General features: G+C 37.1%; 1 protein-coding gene and 2 long non-coding RNA genes across 4 annotated transcripts; 1 reads left to right on the top strand and 2 right to left on the bottom strand.

Moving 5' to 3' along the window:
* Positions 1-253: 253 nt before the first annotated feature.
* LOC110770134 (uncharacterized) lies at positions 254-3,318 on the top strand. Its single transcript, XR_002528707.2, has 5 exons — positions 254-764; positions 862-1,163; positions 1,647-1,826; positions 2,017-2,370; positions 2,998-3,318. It is a non-coding gene; the product is annotated as an uncharacterized LOC110770134 (long non-coding RNA).
* Positions 3,319-6,150: 2,832 nt separating this feature from the next.
* On the bottom strand, positions 6,151-8,415 carry LOC110770135 (uncharacterized). 2 transcript variants are annotated; one of them, XR_015837192.1, is made up of 4 exons: positions 8,154-8,415; positions 7,486-7,647; positions 7,290-7,377; positions 6,151-7,148 (listed from the first exon to the last, which is right to left on the bottom strand). It is a non-coding gene; the product is annotated as an uncharacterized LOC110770135 (long non-coding RNA). The 2 variants fall into 2 exon arrangements; XR_015837191.1 differs by having other exon boundaries at positions 6,151-7,377.
* A 6,209-nt stretch (positions 8,416-14,624) lies between these two features.
* Positions 14,625-18,161, bottom strand: LOC110770133 (beta-glucosidase 12-like). The gene is made up of 13 exons (XM_088256035.1): positions 17,917-18,161; positions 17,704-17,773; positions 17,451-17,509; positions 17,254-17,329; positions 16,914-16,991; positions 16,709-16,796; positions 16,367-16,622; positions 16,150-16,265; positions 15,863-16,080; positions 15,740-15,771; positions 15,527-15,629; positions 15,285-15,393; positions 14,625-15,167 (listed from the first exon to the last, which is right to left on the bottom strand). Exons 1-13 carry the CDS (start codon positions 18,094-18,096, stop codon positions 14,936-14,938), a joined length of 1,617 nt encoding a protein of 538 aa, XP_088112161.1. The 5' UTR covers positions 18,097-18,161; the 3' UTR covers positions 14,625-14,935.
* Positions 18,162-22,103: the final 3,942 nt, after the last annotated feature.

Here is a 22,103-nt window from a genome sequence, read left to right as displayed (position 1 = left end):
GAATAATACTCAGAGTTTCAATGTGAGGGTTCAGATCTCACCCAAATAATTAAGCAAGAAATCACGTGACATTATTATTGATGAGGATCTCATTCTACTCCATTAATCTCATCTGACATCTATGGAGAGAGAAGCCTAGGGCCATGTTTCCAATGCATGCTTACATAATTGACTGGCAATTACAGCTGCTTGGTTTGTAAAGTTGATTTAACCATCATAATGATTTTGCAACAAATCCAACTCAAATGCTAGCATCGGTCATCAATGAAAAAATTAAAATAAAAAAAAGGACCCAACCCGCCTAGCCCGCCTAGCCCGATTTTTATTTTTATTTTTTTTTCGTTGGACGATATTTTGAAGAACTAGGTTCTGTTTTTATCTTATCGAATCCCTGAAAATCCACCAAACTTGCGCCGGTATAGCAAGTACTTTGATTTTTCTCCTTCCCGTTCAACTCGGTTGACACACTCAAGGAGCTTCTCAGGCGAAGCAATGGTGGTGCCTCTCTTCAACCTCGTCCCCAATCTTACCGACTCTGAGTCTGATTCTTTGGCCCTCCCTCTCATCCTCAAATATAAATTCATTCGTCGCAGGGACGATGACTTTCGGCGAGCAAAACACGTTTGCGGAGTCTTTTGGCCTCCTCAACCAAGCTTTCCAGCCAGGCATCAATTTCTTCGACAGTACAAAAATGTATCCAGTGGTTCAGCGAGCCCAGACTCAGGGTCAGGGTAGGAGCGAGGAGCGTCGTTTTGGCCACCAAGGTTGTAAAGTAGCTCTGAGAGTATCAGTTCATGCCAAGAATGGTGTGCCAGCTTGGTTTTCACTTCTGATGTGTGAAAATTTGTTCTGATATTACAGGTACCGTCTGGGAAGATGACTTCTATACGAGATGGCCCCAAGTGTTTGAAAGGCCATTGACGGCAGGTTTGGTAAAGCAAACAGACCCGCCCTGGCGCCCAGACCCTCCTAGACTCGCCCTGGCCGCCTAGGCGCCGCCTAGATCCGCCCAGACAGCCTAGGCGCCGCCTAGATCAGCCCAGACCGCCTAGGCACCGCCTAGATCCGCCCAGCCTAAAGGAGATGAGTTTGAGAACGTATTTGAGGTTCTTTGCAGTTTAAGCAGGGCTAAAGTTCTTACCCTAAATGAAGAGACCGTTAAGGTAAAGTGAACTGGAACCCTCATACTTCAGACTGATTTTTTTAATTTTTTTGTCTTTGGCAAATAACTAAAAATTTCTTATGCAATTTGAACTAAATTTTCCTATTTCTTTGTGGTATAGGGTGATATGTTTAGCTAATTTATATTTTTCTCATGTTTCATAAGATTCTGTAAAACTGTGTCAGTGCAATAATCTGTGTTGTCACATGTGTTGTATGTTAAACTGTAATATTCATACTTTGAATACAATTATCATCTTCTTGTCCACCGTCTGTACTTAATTGATGTATCAATGAGATTCTGTTTCTTAGGAAAACTGTCCCCTCTTCGTATAGTTTCCTGGCTCTGCGGCTCTGCCAGTAAGTGAGGGCATTTCTTTTGCTTTGATAATGGTCTCACTAACAAGAGTGAAAATCATATTTGTGCTATGTTTTGTTTAAAAGAGTGAAAGGAAGTTGAGAAACATGATTTATAACTTTTGCAGGCTCTGTTTCGGGGAGGATCCATGCCACCACCATTAAATAATGTTTGTTCTCTGGGTCTGCGGATTGGAAATGTTGTTGATGAGTTAGTCCCAGCTATGGTTTCTCTTTTTAGAGGAATGCCAAATTCGTGTAATATGCTCATAAATACTAAGTCACCTCTGGATGACCCTAAATCTAATGTAAGTTAACTCTGTGCTGCTACTTACTTCTCTCTCTCTCTCTCCCACACACTCACATGTTATCATTCTAGAATCAAACAGGGGCATACTCATCACGCTTTTAAAATAACGCAGTTTTCCTTTCTATTTATTTGGTTTTGACTTTTTTTGGGAATCTTCAATTGATTTGCGTGTCTTCTTTTCATTGCAGACAACTGGGTTTAATATGGGATATTGAAAGATGCAAAACCCCGCTTTTATTAATCAGCTTAAGGATGTTACCATAAAGCTTTCTGATGGGTCTAATGGAGTTGAGATAGTAAGGTATATGCTCGAGTGTGCTCAGAATTTGGAGAAAATGCTCATAATTTGATTACCCCAGAATTTGGATGACAATATGAGGAGGTTAGACGAAAGCAAGAAAATTTCCCATGCCACAGTTCTGTTCAAGGAAAGTCGAGACTTCTTACTGTGAATGTTGATGGATCAATTGTCGCAATTATTTGAGGTGCTTTCCCGTTTATCTATGGTTGAAGATCTTTTTCTAAATGACACGACCATTAAGGTAAAGAGTGTATTAATTTTGTGTTTTTCTTTTGGATCTTTTGCAACTTGAATTAATTTTTCTTGTTTCTCCATGGTATGAGACGATTGGGTTAGCTAATATTTATCTCATGCAGCAGTATTGTTGTAAGCTTGAGTTGTGGCTTTGCTTTTACATTAGTAAGGTCACACTAACAAGAATGAAAATTCATATTTATGCTATGTTTTGTTGACGAAACATGATTTGTAACATTGCAAGCTCTGTTTCGGGAATGAGCCATGCCAGCACCATTGGAGAATGTTCATTATCTAGGTTTGAAGATTGGAAGTTTTAATGATGATTTAGTCCTAGCTATGGTCTCTCTTTTTAGAGGAATGCCCAATCTGTGTGCTTTATACTTTAAGACTAAACCACCTCTGAATAACCCTGAATCTAATGTAAGTTAATGTCTGTGTTATTACTTTCTTCCTGATCATCATATTCATCATAATTTTCCTGACCATGAATGTATGTATGTATAATCATTTCTAGAATCATGAGCATTTTCATCATGTTGTTCCAATAATGCAGTTCTTTATATTTGGTTTTGGTTTTCTTTTGTTTGGGAAAACCCCAACTGATTTGTTGCTTGTCTTCTTTCCTTTGCAGACATCTGGGTTTGACATGGAATATTGGAAGATGCAAAACCTTGATTTTTATCAGCTTAAGAAGCTTACCATAGAGTGTTACAATTATGACTTGAATGGAGTTGTGTTAGCAAAGTATATCTTCGAGCATGCTCAGAATTTGGAGGAATTTGCTATATATCCCTATCAGGCGTAAATTTTAATTTTAAGAGGAAGCTATAGAAAAAGAAAGACGGTTTGGAATGCCACAGTTGTTTTTGTAGAAAATCAGAAATAGAACAGAAAAGGCTCCTTTGATATTTTTGTAGATGTTAATTATTATTTTTTTATGCGATTTGTAGAAGTTATTTGTGTGAATGCTTTTAGATTCTTGGGAGTTAAAAAAAATTAAAAGAAAAATACCCTAGTTGCATTAGTTTATACTTTATACTTTATAGATACTAATTTGCTAGTTTCAACATCCCCAAAGATACTGAAGAGAGAAATTCACAGTAAATTAATTAAGAGTTTTTTCTTCTTCTTTTTGTGTGGAATGTTTGCCTTTGGTCTACCTCGTTCTCTCAAGTGCTACTAAATTCTGTTACTTTGCACACATTATTTGTTGTAGAGAATTGCGTATTGAGTTTGAGTGTTCTTGGTAATTTCGTCACATTTCAAACAACACTTTACATGAAGAATACTACAACCTTGCATACTACTATACCCATAAATCTTTGTTTGAAATTGTTGTTTTGGTTGGCAAAGAGATTGCAAAAGCACCATCTTAGCCTATCACATTCTTTCATAGTTAGTAAAACACATAACGGAAAAAATATGAATAAAATACGTACATGTTTTATTCGGAAATATTTTGGCAAAACAACTGATAAGTTCAGCCACTATATAATATTTTAATATGTTTTATTTAATTTTTTTAATATATATTATTTGTATTCAATAATATGCGAAAATTATATGTAAAATATGTGAATTTTGTGTGTATTATTGAACATTTTGTAAAAAAAAAAAAACAAGTGTATTAACATGAAAAATACGTACATACATATACAATATGAGTATTAAACTTGAAAATGCTAAATTATTTATACATATAATAACTATGGAAAAGTACAAACTCAAAAAGGAATAAGAGACTCGAGTAATGGCCTAAAAGTAGTGGATAATGCTCTAAACTACTCTAATCCATAAACAGAAATTGGGGAAAAACAATTTAACAAAAAAAGATCACACTGTGTATGTAAAGCGTATAGCCGCCCGGCTATACCCTTTATAAAAATAAACTTTTAAAAGGACCCCAGTAATGCCGAGCGGCTATACTAATTTTAAAAAAAATCCCAAGTATAGCCGAAAGGCTATACTATTTATAAAGAGAGAAAAAAAAAAAAAAAAAAAAAAAAAGAGGACCAGCACAGCGCCTAGCGCCCGCCTAGCGATATGGTGCCACGTGTCTAAAACAGTATAGCCGAGCGGCTATACTATTTATAAAAAAAACTAAAAAAATGACCCCAGTCGAGCCTGGCAGCTATACTCTTTTATTAAAAATATATATATAATAAGAGGACCCGCCTAACGCCCGCAATAGCGATTCGGCGCTATGTGTCAAATACGGTATAGCCGGGCGGCTATACTATTTAAAAAAATAATAAAACCGTAGTATCGCCGAGCGGCTTTACTCTTTTTATTATTATTTTTTAAAGGAACTGCCTGGCGCCCAGCGCTCGCTTCACCACGTGTTAAAAACCGTATTTTTTATAATAACAGTATAGCCTGTCGGCTATACGTTTTTATTATATAAAAAATCCAAGTATAGCCGTCCGGCTGTACCATTTATTAAAAAACAACAAGGACCGCCTGTGCTAGCGCCCATGTTTAAAAATAGTATAGCCGCACGGCTATATACCTTTTATTATACCGTCTATACCATTTATTTTTTTTAAAAGGACGCCTGTCGCTAGCGCCCACTTCCCCTCTGGTCAAAAATACTACAGCCGCACAGCTGTAGTTCTAGTTCTTCAATCCTAGAATCAGTTTTGTCAATCGAATTCCTTCCAAGATAAGTGTTAAGAAATGAAAAAGTTATTGTATGAAATTAGTTGGTACAACAATGAATTTACAATTGAACCTCTGACCTTCAGAAGATATCTTTCCATCGAAAGTGTGGACTATGCTCTCTGTTTTTTCCCTATGAGAATAAATGGTATGTTCCAAGAGTTTTCTCTATTTTTTCCGTCCAAAGTGTGAACGTATGACGCAAAGTGGGAGCTTCTTCAACATATTTAGCAATTTCATCATTGCCATTAGCTTCTATAGAATCTCTTTGTAGGAGTCTACAAAGAAACATCTCCTCCGCAGAACATGATGGAATTGAACCTGTTGGTCTTTTTTCCTGTCAGATATTCTTTTCGCCGAATGTCGTGATAGGCGTGCTCGGAAGAATATAGCAGCTGCTAGACCGACACCAATGCCCCGATTGTATCCTTTTGGCTTACGCAGATGCCATTTCAATCTTCAACAAAATTGAAAGTTGTATCAGGTTGACAAAAATCCAGTCCAGCCCTGTCTTGGGCTTAACTTCCGGATTCCTTCTGATTCATGGGTTCTGCTTTATAGGTGTGCCACTGTTGGATATAAGACCAGTCCAACAGACCTAGTATGAGCGAATGTGATGAGTATTTTGTGAAGTTTGCGCCTTCTTTCTGGACCTCTGTTCAAGCCATTGTGCTCCAAGTGGGGTACTGGCCTGGATTGGTTCTTTTCTATGCCCTAGTTAAGAGGACTTTAATATTCTTTCTCTCGTGTATATATCGGTCCTGGTTGGTGCGAGCAACACCTATTCAAGCAAGGGAAAAAGACAAAGTTCTCGGTCAGTAAACACCTTGCGCGGGTTTACAAACCTAAATCTGAATTTAAATATATTTATATATGAGCTAATCACAAATTCAGGCCCAACAATGTGATTTTTGGGCCCAATTGGTTTATATCCCTTAAGCCTATAAGGCCTGATTCGGGCTAAAAACCTCTTATGATCTTTCAGCTTAAATAAAATGGAAACGGGAAAATGCCTAAATATCGCAAGTATAGAGAGAAATGCAGATACAGACATAACAGAGTTCTTTAGAAACGAGTTCCATCATTCTTATTTATTCAACTCTTAAATCAACGACATAAACAGTAAAGATCCATGTTTATTGGTTCCAAACTATGAAATACATTATCACGGTGATCTAAGGTTTATAGCCGGCTAAATTATACAAATTCAAATTGAACATTTTCATAAGTTAGTCATACCATGAGGATGGCAGAGAAATAAAAAGATGGACACAGAAGTCGTCTGGCTATTTGAAATCCGAGCAAGTTTGACTGGAATATCTTGATTGCTTTTTTAGTGTTTTACAAGACGTTGCGTCTGGTTTTGGAGAGAGAGTCCCCTTCTTCTGTGCTGGAAGCTCTCTATTTATAGGAGCAGGGGAGGTCTTAAGTGATGATGACTGAGCGAGGATGTTTGGCTGTTGTCCAAAGTCAGCTTTCTGACTTGACGTCATGAACCGGTCCATAGTGGGGGTGATTGGACTTTCTGACGAGAACCACCGGTCCTTCGAAACAGCTCTCTGGTCTGAAGCATTTTGTACTTGGCGATTTGATATGCAAGTTGGCTTCTTACCTGGCTTGGTGGCTTCCTTAGGCGGCTGGCTTTCTTACTGTAAGAGGGAAAAGTCAAATCGTCATTAAATGTTGATGGTCCTTCTCCAACTTCACGTGGGTTTGGAACAGTTTCCGATTTTTCATTTTTCAGTAGTCCAATCGCTTTGGGCCCTCTGTTCTTGGGCTTCGGTTTTGGTCATGTCTTGGTGTTTATTTTAAACAAGAAAAGTCCTCTTGAAAAATACAACTTACGGACAACTATTGGGCTTGGGCCTTGGCCATGCTCTTTTTGGGGGGAGCTTCTATAATGAGGAGCTAATTTGAGGAGGTTATGTGAGGAGGCCCATCTCACCATCAAAAGGGGTGTGGACCCCCAAATGCACCCCCCCATGTACTTTGTTTTTGGTTATTGATGGTGAGATTTCACCTCCTCAAATAACCTCCTCAAATTAGCTCCTCATTCTAGCCTTTCCGCTTTTTGGGGAGGGAACCACTTTTGGTCCATTGACCAAAATTGGGTACAAACAGAACCTGAAAAGCACACCGGTCAATCTAATCTATATGATGTGAAGAATATAAAAAAATGAACACTAAGATTTTGATTTAGTCATCAGAAAAAATTAGGAAAAAAAAGATGAAGTAGCATAAAACAACACATGTGCTGTAAAATACCACGAGAATAATCAGCGCCATCTAAAATTTGTAAAGCATTTTGGCTTCCTCCAGTACATAGTCCAAGAAGAATTAAATCATCAACCAACTGGATATCAAAATAAAGAAATCTCCATCAGAAAAAATTACACGTCATCCTGATGGACACAATTGAGACCATGAAAAGGAAGAAACCCAACCAAACATTTAAGATAACCTGATTCCATATTTGATTCACTGTGATTAGCATTTCATCATAAGAACCTTGCTTATCCTTTAGTTCCTTAATTTTTGCTTCAAGATCTTGCAAATCATGCTTCTGTTTGTCTATTTGCTGAAGAAGTCTCTGGTTCTGGTACTGGAGAACTACTGCATCGAGCTGGGCACGTATAGTACGTACGCAAAATACAGATACATTTCAATCTACTTCCTATCTCAAATCAAAATTGAAGTGTACTTGAAATGCATTGAACTATATCAATGTGCACTCATCTAACTGCATGCATTTTTATGAAATAGCATACTAACGTCAGAAGTGACTTCATCAACTTAGAGATTAATGATGATTTACTGCCCCAATTACACAATTAATAAACAGAAACCCTCTAACCTACACCCTATACTCCAAAAATTCCAATTCTGTAATTCATATCCCTTTTCTTACACTTCCTCAACAACCAAACAGAGCATAGTACAATTTTTCACATTCACAAAAGCACATCCAAAGCAGAAATTGCCCAAACTCCAATCACCCATCAATCACAGTAATTTAAAAAGATAAAAACACTTTTTTCTTAAACCAAATAATTTGATCAAAATCATTTTTTCCGTCAGTAACCAAGCAGACTGTAAATAGAGAGAGAGAGAGAGAGAGAGAGAGATTACGCTATGGTTATTGGGTGGAGAAGTGGTGGAGCGAAAGTGAGTTTAAATGAGGCCTCTTCTTCTCTGGCTCGTCAGAGTCTGAGTTTTCCATTTATCGTTGTTATGGTGCTCTTTACGGAACCCACCGCACCATTACAGCTCTTAGGTTCCGAGCTCTTTCCGTCAAGAGCAAAAACCTTAGAAGGACTGATAGCGTTTCCGCAGGTACGACTGGGAGCGGGAGAGAGAGCTCGTTGTCGACACGACGTCGTTGAGAGATCACAAGGAATTCATTTACTATCGTCAAAATTAAAGAAAAACTTCGGTGGTGCACTTAGTGCCACCTCATCCATGCCAAGTGGCACTAGTGTCCAATAAAAACAGGCCACATGTACACACACTCCAGAGTCAAGAACCTGAAAAACATTATAAATAAAAAAAACTTTAAACGACTCTTTTATACGAGTATTAAACATGAAAATGCAAAATTATTTATACTTTATACGAGTACTGGAAAAGTAAAAACTTAAAAGCGGACAATGGAGACTCGAATAATGGCCTAATAGTAATGGATAAGGCCATAAACTAACCTTAGCAAAAAACAAAAATCAGATAATGGCTGCTCGGCCATACTATTTATAAAAAAAGATCCCCGTAAAGCCTCACGACAATACTCTATTTATAAAATTAAAATAAATAAATAAAAATGAGGACCCAACTGGAGGCTAGCCCCCTCTAAACAGTATAGCCGCCCGGCTATACTATTTTTCTATTAAAAACTGTAGTATAGCCGAGCGGCTATACTCTCTTTATTATATAAAAAAAAATCCGAGTATAGCCGCGCGACCATACTTTGAAAAAAAAAAAGGGGGGGTTTCACTAAAACACCCAAAATGGGGGCTGAAATTATAAAAAAATCCAACACCCAAAACACTTTATAAACACACCCAAAACCCATCATTACACACACTCAAAACTCATTTACAAACACACCCAAAAAATATACAATTGTTGATTTTGGGGTTGATTTTGGGTGTGTTTCTATGTTTAAATAGTGTGTGAGTTTTTTTATAAATACATGTCTAGGATTGGGTTTATTTATAATAATCTAAATAAATAAAAACATGAGGACCTGCTGGTGCCTAACGCACGTGTCAAAAAAAGTATACCCGCGCGGCAATACTTTCTTATAATAAAAACCTTAGTGTAGCCGTGCGGCTATACGTTTTTATAATAAAAACCTTAGTGTAGCCGCCCGGCTATACTATTTATAATTAAAAAAAGGACCACCGCCTGGCGCTTAGCGCCGGCTTCGCCATGTGTTTTATTCAGCAATATTTTGGCAAATCACAACTGATAAGTTCAGCCACCATATAATATTTTAATATGATATATTTAATATTTTTTATATATATTATTTTTATTCAATAATATGCGAAAATTATGTGTATAATATGTGAATTTTGTATGTATTATTGAAAATTTTGTAAAAAAAAAGTGTATTAATTGTCACATTCCGGGATCGGCTCCACTGTAGCACGATATTATCTGCTTTGGGCCCCCCTCTCTGCCCTCACGGTTTTGTTTTTGGGAGCTCACAAGTAACTTCCCAGTGGGTCACCCATCATGGGATTGCTCTAACTCCCAACTCGCTTAATTTCGGAGTTCCCACGACTCCGAAGCCAGTGAGCTCCCAAAATGCCTCGTGCTAGATGGATGCGGGCATGTACATATAAGGCACATCAACCCCATCTACGTTGGTCGATGTGGGATCTTACAATCCACCCCCCTTAGGGGTCCGACGTCCTCGTCGGCACACTCGCACCACACGGCAGAGTGGCTCTGATACCAAATTGTCACATCCCGAGATCGGCTCCGCCGTAGCACGATATTGTCCGCTTTGGGCCCCCCTCTCTGCCCTCACGGTTTTGTTTTTGGGAGCTCACGAGCAACTTCCCAGTGGGTCACCCATCATGGGATTGCTCTAGCCCCCAACTCGCTTAACTTCGGAGTTCCCACGACTCCGAAGCCAGTGAGATCCCAAAAGGCCTCGTGCTAGATGGATGCAGGCATGTACATATAAGGCACTTCAACCCCCTCTACGTTGGTCGATGTGGGATCTTACATTAAACATGAAAAATATGTACGTACGTGTACAATACAAGTATTAAACGTGAAAATGCCAAATTATTTATACCGATAATAACTCTGGAAAAGTAAAAACTCAAAATGCGACAATAGAGACTTGGGTAATGGCTTAATAGTAGTGGATAATGCTTAAACTACTCTAATCCATAAACAAAAATCGAGGAAAAATAATTAACAAAAAAAGATCACAATGTCTATGTAAAGTGTATAGCTGGCTATACTAATTTTGTATTATAAAAAATCCTGAGTATATTCGGGGCAACTATACTATTTTAAAAAAGAAAAAGAAAAAATAGTATAGCCGCACAGCTATTTATAAAAAATAAAAAAATAAAACAAATGACCCCAGTAAACCCCCGCGGCTATACTCATTTTGCAAGAGGTGATGGTTGGGCATATGTCATAGATGGGACCAGTCAGTGTCTGTTTGGAGTTTTTTTGTATTTAAGAAGATGGTCGGAGGATGGGGCGGGTCTATGGGGGAGAGAGAGAAAGAGGAGGAGGAGAAGGAGAGAGTGGGGATTTCATTTTTTTCTTTTGTCTTTTTTGTTTTAAAAAATTTTAATTTTATAATATTTTTAAAGAATTTTTTTTTTTTAACACATCAGCATAAAAAAATCTAACGGTGAAGTTGACGGAGGACGTAATTTGGTGAAATTTGAAAATGTTGGGTATGAATTGATGAAATTGAAATCTCAGAGCCCATTTCGATATGTCACTTAAACCTTGAAGAGGTAAACTGTCGTTAGTCCTTAAATATATCATATGTACTAGGGTTTACTACTGAAATACCCCCTGAACTTGTAGCACACTTTCAATTAGCCCCCTATCCTTTTTTTTTTGAAAATTAAGGATATAAACTTTTTTTTTCCGCCAATTTCCCCCATGCCGTCTAAACTTAATACATGTCATCCAATTTGCCGTTAAATATGAGGGTAAATTGGTCATTTCAATGTGAAAATAAAATAAAATAATTTAATATTTGAAATAATAATATAAATAAAGTTATAAAAACCTAAACCCTAATAAATAAAAAACCTCACCTGCCATATCTCTCTCTGTCTCTTTGTCTCTCTACCTCTCTCCGCAATCCCTTCTATCAACCACAACCATAGACATAAACGCAGCAAAACCCCGAAAATCAACCCTAAGACAACGTCGTTCCCGATGACAAACGCAAACCTGAAACCTTCTGTGGTCCCCCCTCTATGGAAGACCAGCCCTCTGCTCATACTTCAGGTTCGAGTTCTCTTCCTGCAACCATGGGAGTGGGTGCCGGTATGCCCACAGCGGAGCCCAGCTCCGGCCCCAACCCGACAACACGTGGGACCCGACCTCCAAGCTCGCAAAGAAGCAACAGTTGGAGGAGGAGGACGGTGCGAATGGGTTTGGGTCTGTGGGTGGGAATAAAGTTTTCTTTTTTGTTTTTTGGATGTGAGGGTGGGTTGTGTTTGGGGAAAGGGGTGGGTTACTGGCTGCTGTGATGGCATTGGAATGGTTGGCAGCCACACCCAGCCCTACATCTTCCCTAATACCTCTGACAAATAATACACCCAAACCACCACAACCACCATCATCTTCCCAACCCCCTTCTTCCCCCAAACTTCCATGGGTGTCTTGATAAGTTTTGGGATGAGAGAGAGAAGGGGTCGAGCATGGGATGGTTGGGGGCTGGAGTTGGTTTTGGTGGAAATCAGAATGAGAATTTTCATGTGGGAGAGAGAGTTGCTGTCAGCACTGGATGGGTTGGGACTTTGGGTACCTGCTTTGGTTTTTCTTCCATTTTTATTTTTATTTTTATTTTTCAAACTTTTTAAGAGTGAAAAGTTTGAATCAGGTGGATGGGGTTTGACAGAGGATGGCATGAGAGAGATTGAGAAGAGTTGGGCCATAAATTTTTTTTCTTCTCTTTTTTTTAATTTTTTCCAAAAAGAGAAATTTATTTATTTTTAATGATTTAACAGAAAATTGGATGAAATGTTGATGATCTAGACGGCAGGGGGGAAATTGGCGAAAAAAAGAAGTTCATATCCTTAATTTTCTAAAAATAAAAATAGATATTTATAAATAAACCCAATTCTAGACATGTATTTATAAAAAAAACCCAAACACTATTTAAACATAGAAACACACCCAAAATCAACCCCACAATCAACAATTGTATATTTTTTGGGTGTGTTTATAAATGAGTTTTGAGTGTGTGTAATGATTGGTTTTGGGTGTGTTTATAAAGTGTTTTGGATGTTGGGTTTTTTTATAATTTCAGCCCCCATTTTGAGTGTTTTAGTGAAACTCCCAAATAAAAAATAGGGGGCTAATTGAAAATTAGGTACAAGTTCAGGGGGCATATCACTAGTATACCCTATGTACTGGGTACTAGTTAAATCCTGAAATCTCTCAATTCTCTTTGTTTTCCCCCAACACAAAGATAACTTGAAGAAAATGGAAGTACTAAGGCCCCGTTTGGTTCACGGAATGGATTTGAGGGGAAATCAATTCCCATGTCATTTCCCAAGGAATGGGAATGAAAGATTCCTTTCCCACGTTTGGTAATGTTGGGAAAGTAATCGGGAGATTTCACTTTGTTTCCTTTCCCATGTTTGTTTTGAGTAGGAATGGAAAACAAAATTTGTATAATTTTCCAATTATACCCATATTAAATCAAATAAAAAAAGAATGCATTTAATGATACGTTGTAATTATAAATTGTTCATAGGGACAAAATAGTCATGAAAATTGTGCATTGAATGTTGGCACATTTTCCCAAACTTTCCCATGAGGAGGGAAAGCAAAACCCAAGTTAAGAGGGGGGCATCACTTTCCCCCCTACTTTCCCAAGTGCCAGGAATCCGTTTCCCATTCCCGGACTTACCAAACATGGGAAAGCAATTGAATTCCCATTCCTATGCCTCCTTTCCCATGAACCAAACGGCCCCTAAAGGTGAAGTTACAAGATCGGGTTGATACGATAGATAGATTCCCACAAAAAAATAAAAATTAACGCGTGAAAGAAAATGTGTGGGCTCCCCAATAAAAAACGGTGCCAAATGCATGATTTTCCGCCACCTTTTTTATCACTCACAATCATTTCCCCCTTTTTTTTAACAGAAAAAGATTTTCCAGGCTGTCTCTGGGATAATTCCAATTTTCATAAACTAATTTTAATTTCCCAATCATATAATATTCAATGGTGGGATTATTCTAATTTTGTCCCTTTTCGCCGTATCTTCCCACTTTAATTTTTTTTTAAACTATTCCTCTGACCCTCTCGATAATACTTCCGTCTTAAGATTCTCGCTTCCCCTTTCTCTCTCTTCTTCATATTCTCCCATCTGATTTGACCCAAGAAATATCCCTATTTAGTGGGACCTGTCTAATTGTTATTGTCTAGTGGGACCTGTGTTAATGTTCACCGCTTCTTGTTCGTTGAACTCATCTTCTTCGCCCTGTAGTTGCCTCTGCAACTAAAAACTTTTTTAAGACTAGGCTGCTTGGAATGTATAGGTAGGGGAAACTTTAAAAAAAATTGGGTCAGGCTCCAGCCCTACCTAGACAGGGCTGAGTCCGTGCATGAGAGTGAGGTACATCAACAACATGTAGACAAAGCCACGAAAGGCCAAAATACCTTGGCCACAATGAGAACAATGAGAATTAAGGATAATGAATGAATATTTTTCTTTCAGCATTGCTTTCAAACTTGTTATAAATTTGTCACTATACTTTCGTGAACGTCAATTACTTTGAATTTCTTATAATTTTTGCTTTTCGTGAATTTGTGGTGGGTGTCTTTGGAAGCAAAATAATTTCTGTTTTTGTCTTACATGTTACTTTTCAAAGAGAATCTTCTTCCATCTAGAGAGATACTCCTTTATATTTCCATTGAAAAGCATATATATATATACAGCTTCCTTCTATTGAGAGACACTCTTTAGGGTACTCTACGAATTTTTTTTCAACAATCCAAACTATCTATTTTTTAAATCTTCATTTATAGATCATCCTTGCAAAATATTAGACAAATCGAAAACCGTTTCGATATCTAATTGTGTCCTACAAAATCAATAAACATGATGCTTCAAGAAAGTACTAAAATTTCAATAATTCAATTGAGTAGTTAAATGATATCGAATTTAAATGATTTTTTTGCAGAGATGATCTTTGAATGAGTATCTACAAAATAAACGGTTTGGATTAGTGAAATACAATACGAAGTGGGCCCTACAAAGGTATATATAATTTATTAGTTACTCCAGAAGACAAGGATCTGAGGAAAGATAGAAATTCTTCCATCATTTGGCAAAATAAAAGAAAATAGTGTTGGGAAGAAAGAGTGACTAATACATGTGTTGGAAAAATATATGAATCTATAACACAAGTTCATACAGAAGTATGGAAGCCTATAATAAAAGTTTATACAAGTTTATTAAAAATCCGGGTAAAACCTATAGGAATTATACAATTCCAGAAAATCTATCACTTAAAAAAAATCTTTCAAAATCGTATACAATCCTAATTCAATACACCCCCTAGACTCTCACAAAAGGAGGGAACTAACTCGCACAAGAATTGAACTTAAAGAAAAACTGAAAACTTAAAAGACAACTCGCGCACTACAACTTCTGGGGAGTTGTCGTACTCTATCCACAATTTGGAATTCAAACATTTGGTGTCCCACCATTATTGTCGACAAATATTTGTATCTTTTTCATACTTTTTTCTCGCTTCTTGAGGAACCTTTTGAACCAATACGTCGAAAGTTTTGAGTATCTTTTTAGATCATCTTCAAAATCCACATAGATGATACCAAACCGAACAGTGTATCCATAATTCCATTCAAAGTTGTCCAATAATGACCATGCAAAATATCCTTTCACTTTAGCACCATTTCTGCAAACAAACAAAAAAAATTCAAATGTATTGATGTCAATGTAATGTTTAAATAACGAAAATCTAAGACGACTATACCTTAGATGGCCTTGAATAATTTCTTAAATAGGCACTTACTTAATGGATGCGTGTAGGTAACAAAGGTGACGACAGTAGTAGTCAATTCTATTGGTATCATTAAGAGCTTCTTGAAGTGATACTTTGGGATCATTGAACTCATCAACGCCTACAATATAATGCATTATAATATGCATTGAATTTTAAATTTAGATGTTATAACACTTCACTTTATTTCACACCATCATATAAATGTGAAACATTAATGATGCAATTAATAATGACTTAAAATTATTAATTACCATTCTCAGTAATGTAAATGATTGGATCATTATACTTCTCTTTTATGTAGAGTATAAGATCGTGAATTCCTTTTGGATAAACATATAACCAATCTGAAGCAGTCTGCAATCCAATTTGAAGATAATTGACATTTTATGAGTAATTTGTATGTGAAAAACAATATATATTAATCCTCCAAATACTAATAGTTTAAGCTAATAATTTGAGTGCACCTGTGGACCAATAGGAACCCCATTAAGCTCAGCTGTCAAAACATATACGCATATGAATATTAGAATCTAATTGTTCTAAGAATTTAATTCATTGCTTAAGGTAAGTATTCAATTTGAACTCACTTGTAACATTAACATGAGGATCTGTTACGTAGCTTGTATGTAAATAAATAATATCAGATGCATCACTTGCATATCTAGCAGAATAGTAATTTATTCCAATAAAATCAAATGACCCATTTAGCAACTTGGATTGTTCTTCTGTGAATTTTGGTAATCTTTCTCCAACAATTGATCGCATGCTGTGCGGATAGTCACCAGTGGACAATGGGTCCATACACCTACAAAATACGTAAATTCATAAATAAAACATTTAATTTAGTAGATATATAAATTAACATTATACTTGCCATCCAAACATAAAATCCAAAGATCGAAATGCAGCATTTATATCTTTTGTTGCCTCTGAAGCAGGCTCAAACCAGTGTGAAGCCAATGTTATTCCTATCGAGCCATTTTGAAATGCCTATGCAAGAAAATTCAATAATTTTTTAAATGATTTAGAGTGAGGAATATTTTCAATTAGGACCGCAATATTCATACAAAAAGAAAAAGATTTAATTGGACCTGATATTCATCTTTATACAATCTTACAACGACTGCATGAGCAAGGAGTTGATGGTGTGTCACCAAATATGGTTCAGTGCCCGAATTTCCGCCAGTGCAATTTAGGTTTTGCCAAGTAGAGCATCGTCCTGGTGCGTGGCACCCAAGTGCGTAACCATGGTGACTAACGGTATATGGCTCATTCAACGTGATCCAATGTTTTACTCGATCGCCAAATTCCTTAAAACAAAGTTCTGCATAATCTCTAAAATGATCGCTGTATATGGTATGTAGATGTTATTATAATATGTATTTAATTAAATAATCAATATTATATACTGAGGATAGAATTTGTTCACTTACACAATCTTAGGGCTTAAGAAACCACCATATTGATCCTCTAAAGCTTGTGGAAGATCCCAATGAAAGATTGTTACAAATGGTTTTAGACCTATATATATATATATATATATATATCATGAGTAAAAGCCAATTAAAACTTTGACTAAATGATGTTTTTAAGTCGTTGAAGTATCAATCATTAATCATGTAAGGTGAGATGACTCGCCATTAAGTAGGAGTTCATTGATGAGATTGTTGTAATATTTGATTCCATCCTCATTCACGCCCCCACTTAGCTTTCCATCTAATAATAAAAACAAATGCAACAAATAAGGAAACTTAATCTACAAACAGTAAAATTTTTAAACTGTATATTCATGGCCTTACTATAGCTAATTTAATTCGGTTCAGTTCTTTCAGTGATCAATTATTTTAATTGAGAACAAAATGTTTGTTATTATATAGTGGACAACAGAGAGTTATTATCAAAGTTGAAAAATAAAGGGAGCAACTGTTGTAGCAAAAAAAGAATTGTTATGTATAATATTGAGGATGAATCAACCTACTTGGTAATAAATTGGACCATGAGATAGAAAATCTATAAGCATCCAATCCCGTATTCTTCATAATCGCCACATCTTCCTATATAATGACCCATAAGGTATACATATAGTTATAAGAAATAAGCTACAAGTTAAAGATCTCATATTCAATGTCATGTGCCCTTCCACTTCAAGTAGAGGTCTAGAGATAAAATTATAACCTTATAGCGGTGATATTGATCAACAGTGACATCTCCATTACTGCCATCCACGATCCTTTCTGTATTTGCACATTGAAAATTAATTATTTAAATCATAGAGATCCAAAAAATTATTTCATGCAAACTACGATGTATATACCATAAAGTTTTTTTTTCCAATTCATGACTCAATTACACCATAAATTGAACTCAATGCACCAAGACTTTTTGAAGTTATCTTATTTTGACTAATTCATTGCTTGATTAGACAGACCTGAATGGTTGTGGGTGTAGGTATCCCATATACTTGGTCCTCTACCCCCTTCTTTTACGGCACCTTCGTACTGAAATGGACATGCATAGTACATACATAATTAACATGTACATATTCATGCATGCATGTGGAAACTAAAATGAATCCCAAGTAGTTATATATAAAACACTAATTAAATGGTAATTATTAATAAAGGCCCAAGAAGGAACTGACCTGGTAAGCTGCCGAGGTTGTGCCAAATATGAACCCTGGTTGGAGAGCATCGAAACTGCTCCTATTGAGAGAGTCACAATGAATGGGTAGATCATCTGTATTAGCAGCTTTGTTATTTGTAAATGCAAAGCCAACGAGTAGCACTAGAGATAAGACCAAAGAGCCTAAATGCTTTGCCATAAGTGACTATAAAAAAGAAGGAAAAGGCTGGAGGGTTTTTGGTGGCTCTCTCCCTGCCACATATTGCTTGAGTTTATATAGACGGAATACGTACATTTATGGAATTATAATTATGTCAATAAACACATATCAAATGTTGAGAAGGGTGGTTATAGTACATCTTGGGTTAAAGTAATGAGAAAAAAAAAGATATTTAATGACAAAAGAAAAATGATATCATCATGACTTTTTCATTATCAAATAAGATAATGAAGGGTAACCAATAGTCAACTAGTCACAGTGTAACATTGTGGGTGAAAGCTCCTCCCTATGAGCTTGGAAGGAGAGTGAAGCAACAATCCTGCTGTACATCGCCATCATGTGTCTTCTTCAAGTTTGAACGCTCGTGAATTAGAATTCAAAGCGTGTACGTAAATGGAAATTTGAAAAAGTGGAGCTAATTGGGACAATTATTAAACGAACCAAAGAAAATATCGCAAAACAGACCAAAACAAATCGTCCATTTGAACCAAATCGAGCACACTCCACTCCACTAGCCACTCCATCATCACAGCTTTGTTGAGGAATATAATCTGTGTCACTTCGACAAGAGGGTAAAATTGAGAATATAGGTTACTTTGATAGCTTTGGCATTGGGTTTCTGAGTCTGAAGGTTGGTTTTTCTTCGTGGCTTTGGATATTTTTTAGGTTCATTTTTTGGCACCTTAAAGAACGAATAAGAGTGTGAATTCTTTGAAGTTAAGTCTTTTTCAATCCTGTACCCAAAAGACAAAAAAGTCTTTTTCAATCATTTCTAGATTGATTCCTGATAGCAGTATGGATTCTTTATATATTCTAGGGATTTTTCTGGGGAATCTCACGCTGGCTGGCGTGAGGGATCCAACTTCTTAAACTTAAATTGCTTAAAATATAAATAAAACATTAAAATAAAGACTAACTCAAAACAGCATCTTTTTGACCAGGTCATTAAAAACAAAGGTTAATTTCAATTTAAGTTTAAGCAGTTGGATTCCACATATGCTATCTCAACAATTAATGGAAATTCTAACGGTAAGACTAACGTTGGAACTAGATTGCAAAAAATTGAAAAACCTAGGACATGAACTGTTGAGCAACTTGATTGGGACATTTCATTAAGTTCGTCCACAAAGCTTCCATGGGGTCACTTGATGGGGTTACCCACCTCGACACTTCTCCACCCTACAACAATGATGTACACAAATCCTAGAATTATAATTCCTTATATTCCTAGGATGTAGTTGTTATTTAAACCTTTCTCTTGTAGGCCAATCGAACAGATTGAATTTGAGAATTTATTCATAAAACGCAGCTAAGTTTAGCCGCAACTTGTGAGTGTTCGTTCTATATTTCTAGTGTTGGTTTAGTTTCGTTGGAGGTTCATGTTTGAGATACCATCTCCCCATCAGGTAGTTTTAGGATATCTTTTATAATTAATTAGTTTACTTTTGGATCAAGTAGCCTTGGTGCCCGAGTCTTGTAAAGCCTATGAATAAGGCTAATGTAATAGTTGTAGGGGTTGATGTTGATGATTAATGAAATAGTGTATTTGTGGCATGGCTTTGCTACAGTATATGTGAGTTTGCACTAGCCCTAGATTTCGGCGCTCGTGTATGTGGTGGTGACCTATGTCCGAACCCCGATCCTCATCAGATTGGTTGATGGATCAGTCAAGACACCCTCATCCAATGACCCAAAATTCCCACTGTGGTAGCGCTGCAATGATATGGTTTTGTCATGGATCTTGCACTCCGTTCATCCTGACATAGCCAGCAGTGTTCTCTATGCTAAAACAGCGGCTGCTGTTTGGACTGATCTTCGAGCTACGGCTCAATTGGTATCAGAGCTACGGCTCAAGATCTGCTTTCTCAGGGAGGTTTTTGGATGGAGGGTCGTGTTGACAACTACAACAACATGGAGGAAATTAGGAGGATGCTACGGCAACTTACGGAACGCATTGCTCGCATTGAAGCTCGAACCTAGATAGGTAAGAGTTCTGACGGGGAGGGATGTGTGAACCCTTATTTGAACCGAGTAGCTCGCATCGACACTCTAAGCTGTGGGACTCTCAACGGGGAGTACGAGGGAGATAGCCCTTTTCATTATTGCGCTCCGCTATGTGAGTCAAGTGAAGAGGGGCACAATTATTCTCATTGTGTCTTTGAAGGTATAAATGGATTTGGTAATTTGGTGCATCTTGTTATTTATCAAAGTTATTAAATTTGGATTTACCTCCAATAATTGATCCTTGCAACTATGAAAATTGCAATGAAAATTGTTTGGGTGTTTAAAGCAATTTTGATAAGCAATTTATTGATTAGAACAGTGAAGAGATGAGAATTGAGAAAACTTTCAAAGATATTATTGATTTTATGGGCATGAATATTTTCACTTGGAAGGTTGCCAAAACTCTGGTTGATTTTGTCAATCAGTTGAACATTCTAGAGAAAAAACATTTGCATTGTTAGAGGGAGTAAGAAGAAGCCGAGAATAACGAAATATTCCAAATATCTTTTTATTTGGAAAGGAAGGTTTCAATTGGATGCTAAAAGATCCAGAATTAATATGAAGCAATTGAAGATTCTATTCGGATTTTCCTCAATCAAAGGCTTGAATTCAAGGACGAATTCTTTCCAATCAAGGGAGTTTGATGCAGGAGCATAGGGGTGGACCAAGATAGATATTTACCATTTAATTAGTTATTTCATGATATATTGTTATTTTCTTATTTAGGTAGTTTAAGGATATCTTTTATTATTTAGGTGTGATTTTATAATTAATTAGTTTACTTTTGGAACAAGTAGCCTTGGTGCCCAAGTCTTGTAAAGCCTATAAATAAGGCTAATGTAATAGTTGTAGGGGTTGATGTTGATGATTAATGAAATAGTGTATTTGTGGCATGGATTTGCTACAGTATATGTGAGTTTGCACTAGCCCTAGATTTCGGCGCTCGTGTATGTGGTGGTGACCTATGTCCGAACCCCGATCCTCATCAGATTGGTTGATGGATCAGTCAAGACACCCTCATCCAATGACCCAAAATTCCCACTGTGGTAGCGCTGCAATGATATGGTTTTGTCATGGATCTTGCACTCCGTTCATCCTGACATAGCCAGCAGTGTTCTCTATGCTAAAACAGCGGCTGCTGTTTGGACTGATCTTCGAGATTGATTTTCACAGAGCAATGACTCTAGAATTTATCAGATTCGACAAGAAATTGTCGAGTGTCGACAAGGACTGCAAACAATCTCCATCTATTACACGAAATTGAAAGCTCTTTGGGATGAGTTAGCCTCATACCAAGAGCCTTTTACCTGTGATTGTGAAGGGATGAAGAACCTTGCCGAGAGAGAAGAAAAAGAAAGAGTGATGCAGTTCTTAATGGGCTTGAACGACACCTACTCCTACGGTTCGAGGATCGATTCTGATGATAAATCCCTTGCCTGATACGCGCAAGGTTCACGGTCTGGTTCTTCAGCATGAGCGCCAGGTTGAGGTGACTAGGTGGAATGATAGTCTGATCACTCCCCATGCAATGCAAACCGGTCGTTCCTCGGTGGCTGGATCTTCACAACCACACAAATCCCTGAAGTGCACATACTGCGATGGAGATGGACATACGAAAGAACGCTGCCACTTCATCATTGGTTTCTCTATGGGTCATAAATGGCATGGGAAAAATGTCAAGCCCATAAACCAACATTACAGCCCAACTGCTCACAATGTTGAAATTCATCAGTAACCAACCAAACATACTGACACTACCAAGACAACCACTGATGATGGCCCAACTTTCACCACTGAGGAGTACAACGAACTTATTGCCATGCTTCGCAATAAAAATGGTAACGTGTTATAGAATAAATGCTTAACTGCTACAGTGCCTCCCTGGAACATTGGTCAATTCCCACTTTACCCCCTCAAAGTTAAAGTGACCCACTATGCCCCCTTGACCAAGGTTTCATGTGTCACTTAACCACTTTCCGTCA

This window comes from Prunus avium, chromosome 7 (assembly GCF_965620075.1).
Source record: "Prunus avium chromosome 7, drPruAviu1.hap1.1, whole genome shotgun sequence".
NCBI lineage: Eukaryota > Viridiplantae > Streptophyta > Magnoliopsida > Rosales > Rosaceae > Prunus > Prunus avium.
The sequence above is the reverse complement of the archived record's forward strand: the minus strand, read 5'-3'. Positions and strand labels throughout refer to the sequence as shown.

Bases quoted from the DNA above. Each gene is read 5' to 3' on its own strand.
- LOC110770133 (XM_088256035.1), bottom strand. From the start codon at position 18,096: ATGGCAAAGCATTTAGGCTCTTTGGTCTTATCTCTAGTGCTACTCGTT. The intron at 17,774-17,916 runs GTCAGTTCCTTC...TGTCCATTTCAG, and splicing joins CAACCTCGGCAGCTTACCAG to TACGAAGGTGCCGTAAAAGA. The intron at 15,168-15,284 runs GTAAGTGCCTAT...GTTTGTTTGCAG, and splicing joins TACCTACACGCATCCATTAA to AAATGGTGCTAAAGTGAAAG.